The following is a 10,484-nucleotide window of genomic DNA, read 5'->3' as shown; positions in this document are numbered from 1 at the left end:
ATGATGTTCATTCTAACAGCAGATGTTCTCAACAAAATGCTCAAAGCTAGAGTGGCCTCTGGGAACTTGTCAGAACTTAATCTGAAAGGAGAACTTAACAGTATCAGGTCTCTCCAATTTGCAGATGACATCATTGTGCCCTGCAATGCTTCTCTTGAGGATATATTTGTGCTCAAAACCATCTTCTATCTCTTTGAGAATGTGTCGAGGATGGGAATCAACTTTGCTAAGACTAGCCTTTTTTATTTTGGGAAGTCTTCCACTAAGGGAAACCAGCTTGCTTCTATTCTCCATTGCACACTTGACACTCCCCCTTTCAAATACTTAGGTATCCCCCTCAAGAAAGGCTCTCTCTCCAGGTCATATTGGCAACCTATGATTGACAACCTCACTAAGAAGCTTTCTATGTGGAAAAGTAAACAACTTAGCATTGGTAGACGTCTAACTCTCATAAACTCTGTTCTAATTTTCACTCCTCTCTACTTCCTCTCCTTCTTCAAACTTTCCCTCTGGCTCATCAAAGAGATTGACAAAACCAGACGTAATTTCCTATGGGGGGCAAAGCTCTTGTTAACTAGAAATCAATGTGCAGACCTAAAAAGGAAGGAGGTCTGGGAATCATCAACCTCTCCGCAGCCAATGAAGCGCTGCTATCCAAATGGATGTGGAAATTCCTTAGGAAAGACTCTCTAGTTAGTCAGATTTATCTCCAATTCACCACAACCAATCTTCCCCTCTTACCAGTTGTACACCACCTAAGGCTAATGCATCTAAATTTTGGCATGATACAATCTATTCTAGTCAGGCTTTCTTGTCTCTAATTCAATGGAAACTGGGTAAGGGTCAATCTTCTCGCTTTTGGGAAGATAAATGGACTGGCTATACCCCTTGTCCTCCTTGTTCCCTCCAGCATTCAACGTAGCATTATCTAAAAATGTCAGCATCAGATCTCAAGGTTACATGCTAGATAACCAATGGCATTGGAGGCCCCTCATCTGTAGGCCGATATCCCTTCAGGAGATGAAAGATGTTTACGACATGAAAACCCTCCTGGCCAGTCTCAATGGGCCTAACTACCACCTTAAAGATGAAGTCCCTCTAGCCTCACAACTCTATGAGACTTTTCACTGTCAACTCTTTCTATCGCATTCTATCTTCTGGTGGTATCAAAAGTGAAGCTTACAGTTCCATTTGGAATAATTTCCTTTCTAGCAAGGTTAAGATCTTCTCTTAGCTACTATACAAGCGCAAGCTCCACATTAAGCACAACCTAGCTATCAAAGGCTGGAAAGGGGACACAGTGTGTTCTATCTGTAATTCAGCAATAGAAACAGATTCTCATCTATTCTGAGAATGTCAGATTATTACCCAAGAATGGAGACATTTTCTGCTTAAGCTGCAACTCAATATTACCAACCGAGACTTTGACTACATCCTTGACTCCCATGGTTCATTCATCCCTAACACACAACACCGTCAGTTGTGGCTTTCAACGAAGATACTTGCGACAGCCAGCAACCTAGGACTGCAGAATTTCCAGGGATCCTATTCTGACATGGTGGGAGATAATTTTTAATGAGTGCTCAGGCTAAGGGGCCTCTTCTGATTGTACATAAAGCTCTCATTTGAAACTTGCGTCTCTGGATGTATATTTTCATTGCGTCTCTGGATGTATATTTTCATGACTAGGTGGAGTTTGAGCCAACCGGGCCGCACCCAATTTTTGTAACTATTTTTGTTTAGCAGTCCAAGTTTGGACGATTGTCCCACTCTCGTCCCTAGTATCAATTGATGTCAAAAGACCACTCCTTGATCTAGACGTGAGTGAACTCTCTTCCAAACTCACGGCTTTGTACAAAAACTTCTCCTACTTATATATACATAATCTTCTTTTGAATAGGGCGTTTAGCCCTATTTTTGCGTCAAAAAAAACTTCCAAACAAAGACATGCAGAATTGCCAGATTGTTACTCAATTATCAGATTGTTACTCAATTATTTTCTGAAGCATTACGTAAAAGTCTCTGCAGGAATATCGCAGCAAATACTCTATATATATAGTAAGATACTGTAACAAGGTATCATTGGGTTCTCTCAATATTACAACAATCGCAAAACTGGCCAATCAAGTTTTAAGCATACAGACTCAACAACTAAGTACACTTCTCTACTTCTCTTCCAAACTCACGGCTTTGTACAAAAACTTCTCCTACTTATATATACATAATCTTGTTTTGAATAGGGCGTTTAGCCCTATTTTTGCGTCAAAAAATACTTCCAAACAGAAACATGTAGAATTGCCAGATTGTTACTCAATTATTTTCTGAAGCATTACGTAAAAGTCTGTGCAGGAATATCACAAGAAATACGCTATGTATATAGTAAGATACTGTAACAAGGTATCATTGGGTTCTGTCAATATTACAACAATCGCAAAACTGGCCAAACAATTTCTGAACAACTAAGTACACTTCTCTACTTTTGTCCAATACTATATTAGCTAGTAACTCCTGAAATGAAAATGGCATTTTCCTTGCAACCTATTATAGACACGAGTACCTACACGAGTACCTACCGAGCTTTAACTCCTCATCAAACTAGCTGTAACAGCTTAACGATCTTGAAATGATGCATTCATAAGGCTAACAGCTGAATCCATGAACTGTAAGAGGAAACCACATTAGCAATAATAATTACAGATCCCCCAACATAGGTCTTCTATTACTTCAGGAATGTAACTTTAAGAGCATTCGTCAGTGATAAATCGAGATCGATTTCTTCTAAATATATGATGGCGTGTTACACACATTCTGCAATTGATGCAGATCAATAATTACGCACAAACAATGCTGCAAGTTAATGATCTAAAACATGTGCAGGTTTGCTAAATTTATTTCATACCATGATAGAAGAAAATAGTCCAAATATTTGAGGTCAAACTAGTAAAGATGGGGAGCTAAATGGTTTTAAAATTTGAGACTAAAACCCGGAACTGAGGTTGCTAGCACAAAGCTTACCTTATCAAATCATTCATCAGCAGACAGTAGGCTCATTTCTCAATCTTGATTACAAAGTTCTTAGACAAAAAAGAAACAAAAAAAGAAAAAAAAAGGATTTCTCCAATTCAGCTTTAGTGAGGCCAGAAAATTTTCATAATACTAGCGAATAGAAAATTTCAAACAGCTGCTTGTTGAAGAGGACTATCAAGCTTATCTTAGTCTCCTAAAAGTTTAGGTGTAGTTATGGTTTGGGGAAATTGCTCATAGAAGAAAATTTTCAAGTGTTGTTTTCACTTGATAGGAAATTGTGAACTTGCATTAGCAGGTCAACAGTGTGGGTTATCACAAATAGAAGTAGTAGTTATTACTTATTAGTATCTAAAATGGCTGTGAAGGGTTTATTGTGAATATTAATGGGGGATTGGATCTCCCTGGTTCTCTAGAAAATTAATGCACCTGTCAATGCACTTGACCAACCTTAACACTGCTTGTGGATTTCTATACAGAATTCATAAGTAATGAAGTTGAGTGACAGTATCCTATTGTTATTCCTACTGTTATTCCAGTCTGTAAATTCATTAATGTTGTGATAGGAGATTGGCAATTGACATGCAGAGTCAACAGGAAGAATGTTGCAGGCTAATTACACAATGGCGTCAATAGAAATGTACATGTTATGTCTTTCATACCATCTGAATAGAAGAGAATAGTCCATACACTGGAGGTTAACTACAGGGACTTAAATGTTTTTTTAAGAATTTTATCATTACAACTTAGTTTGGAGGGTCCTAGCACAAAAGCTTAGCTTATCAATCATGCATCAGCAAAAGCATTAGGCTCACTTCTCAATCTTCATTACAAATTTTAGACATAAAAGAAAACAAAAACAATTAAAAATTATCCCAAATATTTCGGTTAGCTAAACAAATCCTTTTTCATGATTCAGCTCTAGTGAAGTCAGAAATTTTTTTCAAGATAAAAGCGATTAAAATTCCAATTCCCCAGGCTGCTATCCCATTATAATGAACTTAAAGACGGTAATAACAATGAGAAACTGTTACTCAACTTCATTATTTATGAAATGTGCTTCCAAATTCACAAGCAGTGTTAAGGATGGTAAAGCACATTGACAAGTACATTAGTTTTCTAGAGAATCAGGAAGAGCCAGTCCCTCATTAGTATTCAAACTAGACCCTTCACATCCATTTAGGATAGCAGGAAGCAAAAACTACTTTTCCCATTTCGTGTGATGCAGTCCCAATGTTTTAAAAAGCCCTCGCCTAGCCTGCATAGGCGGTACCTACGCCGCCTACCTAGCGCCTGGTGCCTAGGCGGTATCTAGGCTGCCCACTTAGGTTTCAAGAGCGCGTAGGAGAGTGTGGACTGCCCCCTTTAATCGCAATTTTCTTCGTTGTAGCCTCCACACCCTCTAACCTCCTCCAAACTCCTCTAGGCTTCAACTATGATCACCTCTTCTACCTCCTCTGACCTTCATCCTCCACGACCACTTAAATGAAGAAAAAAATTCCTCTAGGCATCAATTCGACACGTAAGCCTTCTATAACATTGGTATTTACTATCAATTATTGTATTTAAAAAATAAAAAAAAGAAAACCACCTAGACCCCCGCCTAAGCTCCCGCCTAGGCGCTAGGCGTTGGGTCAAACGCCTAGGCCGCCTAGCGCTTTTTCTGTAACCTTGTGCAGTCCTACGATATTACAACTCCAAATTAAAAGCTCTCTCTTCATGATGTGTACCAAAACATACAAGAAACAGTTAACTAACATATAAGTAAAGTTACGCCAATGGTGTTGTCGACTTTGATGATTGGATCAACCAAACTGAAATTACCAATTTCCCATTTGAAAGTGAAAACAGCACTTGTAGTTTTCTTCTATGAGCTGTTTATCAAACCATAAGTAGAGCTACACTTTTACGAGCGTAAGTTTGATAGTACTCTTCACAGAGTAGCTGCTGCATTTCCCTAGGACAATGACCAGTTAAAAGCTTTTCCTGTGAATGGATTTATCATAAAGATTATTTCATCATGTACTAAACCATACTTCATCATTTGCTAATTTTTTTGTGGATGGTCTGGTGAATTTTTAAACTTGATCAGTTCAAGCAAACAGTAAAATCATGAAAAGATTGCAGCTACAGTTAATCCACAATGTATGTTGCCGCATCAAAAATAATTGCTTACGCCCAACAAAATTGGAAGAACTGTAACACAAGAAATCAAGCTCATAGACTAAGAAAGAAACGTGCCAGCACACTCCAAGATGAGATCAAGTGATGTAGAAATCGCTAGTGAAGTATTCTATTCTAGTGTTTGACCAAAACATGCATATAACTTAAAAAGCTGATTTTGAAATATAAAATCACTAGTTTGTTATTCTATTCTCCATAAGCATGCATTTCTAAGGAGAAAAATGGTAAGTTCTGATTGTTACCTTCCCAATGGCCTTAAGTTCCCGTCCCATAGGTTCCAGAAATTTTAAGTCGACTTCAACAGGCCAGACCTGCATAAAATAGAAAATGCACACATTTACATAACTATCTTGAAAATAAATACTTGGTAACTGTTTAACATTGTTCCATATGGTATGTCCTCGATCAGAAAACAACTATACAAGTTCATGACAATCAATAAACAACGAACGAAACCCAAAAAAAACAAAATAGGACATGCTGTAATGAAAGATAGAGCTAAAGCTACATACAGAAGGGGGGGAAATAGGCGTTGAATAACTAGGACTGAATCCTGTTTAGCAAGCTGTATCACACTTTCTTTATGAGAGTAACACTAGAATGTTCTGCAGATTACGATTGTGTCAAGAGATTTGTAATAAGCCTCTGATTGAGGAAAGTAAATGGAAGCATGTTTTAGAGCGCCCATTGTGAAATACAAGGTGAGCAAAGTAACATGTGAATCGTGATACAATTTTCCGAGAAAGACTATGGTCATAGAACCCATAAATCAGAGATACATCTTCTGAAAGGGACATGTTATGTTGGCTTAGTCAATAATTAATGTGTTATTAATCTATGTATTAAATCTTCAGATGAGACATGTTACATGGAAACAGCAATATTGGCTAGTCTCTTTCCAGCATGCTTCCCATCCTCCCAACCATTTCAATAAAATCGGAAAAGAACAAAACATTATCAACCACCTGATCCAATCTATCCATATAAAGTTGAAATAGGCATGTTCACAACATATGCTTCCAAAGAAATGTTAAACCTATAATGTTCCAAGTAAATCTGATCAGATCAAAGTATCTCAAAATGCCAGACTAAGACTTAACAAGGCCTATCAACATCCGCTAGTGTTTTTTGACATAAGTTTCCGGGGCTCTAGTCCAGGAAACAGACCACAAAGATACACATTCACTTCCTATAGAGGTCTTTCTCACATGAGGTAAAGGCATAAATGCAATTTCTTTGAATTACTAAAGGTTCATAGTAGCCATTCCCCAGGATCTTAGAGAGGGTACCGAGTACATAATGGCCTTAAAGTGATACTGTACATAAGAGTAAATGTGTCATTGCTTCACGCCCTAAGTCCTATAAGACAACTGCATAACAATATGTGTGATCAATTGTGCCATCAGGTCAATCCCATCATTAATTGAAAGATATCACTAAAAAGACCACAACTAAAGTCAAGAGAATATTAAACAGTACATACCTATAGTTCAATTATTCAACCTATGAGCAATAATTTGCAAAGAAAACAAGCATATATTGTCAAAACTCTCGAGCTGTAGAATACCAACAAGCAACATTTACCAGAAGGGGGAAATTCGTTTCTGACCAAAGTATGCACCAGGTCAATGAAGAGATTAACTATGATGAACATTATATTGATTTCAAAACTAGTATCTAAGAAACTACAAGAATCTGACTTGATCTCAAAATTCAATTTTAAGGATCAGAAAACAAAACCTCAAAATAGTGAAGGGGCTCAATTATATACAAGGGTTATTTGCAGATGCACCCATATCAATGGGTATCAAGACTTAAAGGATATCCAAGAAGGTCATGACGAAAGAGGATTAGATTTATTCTTGATTGAGTTGTTTAGTTTCAGTAGAATCATGTATCATTGGTTTAGTTGAGTCACCTTTTGAATTAGTAGATTTAATCTATTTGTATTGGTGAAGTTAATTTATAATTTTATACTTAGTTTGTTAGGGCCATGTTATGTCGATTTCGTTCAGTCATCTTTTGTATTAGTTGATAGGTCCAATTGTATTACTTTAGAAACACAAGATAACTAGAAATTTAAATATGACTTAGTATCAAATTTAAATTTAAAAGAGAAAAGAAAGGAGAAGGCATATACAAAAGAGGTTTTCATCAGTAGAACTTTATGACTGATGTTTTTGGCAACTGGAGAAAATAGGATATAAAAGAAGATGGCGAAAGTGAAGTTTTCAACATGAGTGCTACGAGTACGAGTGGTTTCATCATTGCCTCAATTGGTCAAGATTCATAAATCACTAGAAAGAAATGGAACAAAAAGAATACGAAGAAATGGTATGAAATATATTTTTGGTGAAGTGTGCATTTGAATTCAATGCACAAAGACAAAGAGCATAACTTTCAAAGGAAACAGAATAAGCTTCATAATATAGAGATTTACCCTATAAATCATGTAATGACTCCCATGGCTAGTTTTAGAAAATAATTTATCCATTTTTGTTATCAAGCACACTTGAGAAAACAAAGGAACATACAGGCCTGAAGAAAGCATCAATTATATTCTGGTGGCAATTTAGAACCATCAAGCCACTAGTTCAGATAAAGCATAACCACATTTTAAGAAGAATACTACAGTCATTAATGCAAGAACCTCTCAACTCTTGGCAAGGTCAACAAGGCTAACGTCAAATAGTCTGGAAAGTTTAGATGGTTGTAAATTGTGATGGTGGTTGACATGTTAATGTTTCAGCAATGAAGTGATAATCAACCCATCAACACCTCAGCCTAACACGATATTGAACAAAAGCAACAATCCGGTACATTTACTAATATGGCAGAGAATAGAACGAGTTGATTAGAATTAAATCAAGATCATACAAAATAGTTTGAGAACCTCACATTAATTAACTTCAGCCCACATTTGATTTCCCTGGAGGTATTAAAAAAACACTAAATCTTAAGAGCATGGAACGGTCTGCTTAATTAAAAAAATTGAGGATAGGTAGCATTGTGATTGGTAACTGACGGATGTATTCAGTTTTCATTGAAATATAAACAAAGAGAATTACCATAGATTATATGAATCCTTCTACTAAAGCTTCAAAAAGGTCATCATCCATAAGGAAAATGAAAATACTCATAAGAAATTTTGTCTGCCATTATTGAAAATTCAAACAAATTGCACAAGCAGAAATACTGATAAAGAAAATGGTTACAAACAATTTCTGTATGTAATTTGATAGACGATTTAGAAAAGCCAGTTATAGCTCAGATATAACATAAGCTTGAAATGTATAATAAAAAATTCTCAGCAAGAATTGTTGCAGGTTGTGAAGTACAATATGTCAGTTATATACCTTTTCCCTCATTTTAGCAAAGGAAGAATATGGACAATATATCCTATTACAAACAAGCATAAGATTGGAAGTATCAGCTAGTGCATCAGCAAAAGATCATATCAAAGTTCAATCCATACAATAACTTCCATCTCAACAATGACAAAGTAAAATGGAGCAGCAAGTTATACAACATCAAAAACTAAACTATGCGTGAATATTTCAGCGTTGAAATGAGGACACTATGTATAGTATGACACATTAGACCCTCCAGAACAGCTACGAAGAATTGGACGTGCATTCATTCAAACTCACAAATTACAACAACATCCGCAGTCAATTAAGTTATTGATTAGATTCATTTTCATCTAAAATGTTCAGTAATAAAAGGAACACAACAAAATTAAGCCCGAGTTTCTTCTGTGTTGTGTGTGCGATAGTGAAGAGAGGAAAAGAATCAAAAGATAAAGAAGACCTTACTTATTTCCCCGACCTAAGCGAAAACTAGTGAATTCTAAATGAATGAAATTTCTCAAGCACATCAGAAGAATAATAATAATGCAGAGCACACCTTTTTTAAAAAAAAAATAAAGGAGAAAAACAAATTTTGAGTTGAGGGAGCTCAACCTTCAAGCCAAGAAACTTCACCGGAGTAGCCAGACCAGGCACAACGCACTCCGGCCCCGCCGCCTCCAGCCTCGCCTCCGTCGCAAAACCCTCGCCAATCGGATCCCGATGCTAACCAAAAATAACAACAAAAAATCAAAAAAAATAGTAGAAAAAGAGAAATAATAAGGGTGAGGTGTGGTCACCTTCATGACGGCGAGAGCGTAGGTGGAGCTAGGGTTTTGGGGAAGCTTGAGGATGGGGTTGTGGTGGATCCTGGGAAGGGGTTTCGTGCCGGAGGGAGAAGCTCGCCATGGGACGTCGTCGGAGAGCAACACTTTCTTCGACGCGGCGCCGGCACCGGCGGCGGAGGAGGACATTTGTGATTTTTTTTTTTTTTTTTGACGGAGGAGATTCAGGGTATTATCCGAATATAAATTGAGGAGGGAGTTTTAAAGTATGAGGATATTACAAGTGGGCCCAAACTGAGTATTTCTGTCCGTTGTGGCCCTTGTGGGGACTTCGAGAGTGTACTGTTGTATTGTTGCAGATAGATCCCATAGTGAAATCTTTTCTTTTTTTTTTCTTTTTTTTTTACAACAGATTTCCCTCTGGTTCTTTTTGCAATTATATAAGTACAGGGATAATAAAATGCAGCCTTACACCAAAGTGTCTAGCCGAGTTAGTACCTATGAATAATACTCCAAGGTTTCAAGTTCGATTGTCCTAAAAAAATCTTGTCATTCTACATGTGTCTTCTTCGTTCGTTTATATATTTTTATGGGTTTTCAGGACACATGACGAGGAACCGGACTTTCTCCAAAGCCCATCATAACCGCACAATCCAAATCCTGGCGACAACTTTGTTCATTATCTACTATTATGAGGAGAGCAAAATGCCGCAAACGCGCTGCCCTATTTTTCTATCACCTCCACCGTATAGCCGAAAACAGAAACTCTCTTCGTGAATGCCCGAATGAGAGACGGTCTCTTGCCCGTGCAGACTAAGATGAGCACATAAATTTCTCCCCTCCATATGATTGGGAATCCGATGCTGATGCCTTCTAACCAGTTGTTATCATGCGCGGGCAATAAAGCGAGGTACATGCTAGTAGTTTTTCCAAAGGGCACGTCCCAATTATCTCCATCTCACCGGCAGAGGCGCCGCTGAGGTGGTTCTTCCGGTTCCGCAGAACAGGGCCTCCCACTTGGTGTGGGGGGGGACTCCTCTCTTCCAAGCACAACTCCTCTCTTCCCCTGCTCGCCTCAGCTTTCCCCTCACCACCATCCCCTCGCCCAGATCCGCTCAGCCCCGACCACCGTGCCTCCGCCCCC

At 37.8% G+C, this 10,484-nt stretch overlaps 1 protein-coding gene across 1 annotated transcript; it reads right to left on the bottom strand.

Moving 5' to 3' along the window:
• On the bottom strand, positions 2,353-9,763 carry LOC109834072. The gene is made up of 4 exons (XM_020401970.1): positions 9,356-9,763; positions 9,171-9,281; positions 5,451-5,519; positions 2,353-2,660 (listed from the first exon to the last, which is right to left on the bottom strand). The coding sequence occupies exons 1-4, from the start codon at positions 9,527-9,529 to the stop codon at positions 2,610-2,612; spliced, it is 405 nt and encodes a 134-aa protein (XP_020257559.1). The 5' UTR covers positions 9,530-9,763; the 3' UTR covers positions 2,353-2,609.

Source organism: Asparagus officinalis, chromosome 3 (genome assembly GCF_001876935.1).
Source record: "Asparagus officinalis chromosome 3, Aspof.V1, whole genome shotgun sequence".
In the NCBI taxonomy this organism is placed as follows: Eukaryota; Viridiplantae; Streptophyta; class Magnoliopsida; order Asparagales; family Asparagaceae; genus Asparagus; species Asparagus officinalis.
The sequence above is the reverse complement of the archived record's forward strand: the minus strand, read 5'-3'. Positions and strand labels throughout refer to the sequence as shown.

Coding starts and splice junctions, on each gene's coding strand:
- LOC109834072 (XM_020401970.1), bottom strand. CDS start 9,529: ATGTCCTCCTCCGCCGCCGGTGCCGGCGCCGCGTCGAAGAAAGTGTTG. Junction 9,282..9,355: donor ACGCTCTCGCCGTCATGAAG/GTGACCACACCT, acceptor ATTTTTGGTTAG/CATCGGGATCCGATTGGCGA. Junction 5,520..9,170: donor TGAAGTTTCTTGGCTTGAAG/GTTGAGCTCCCT, acceptor TATTTTATGCAG/GTCTGGCCTGTTGAAGTCGA.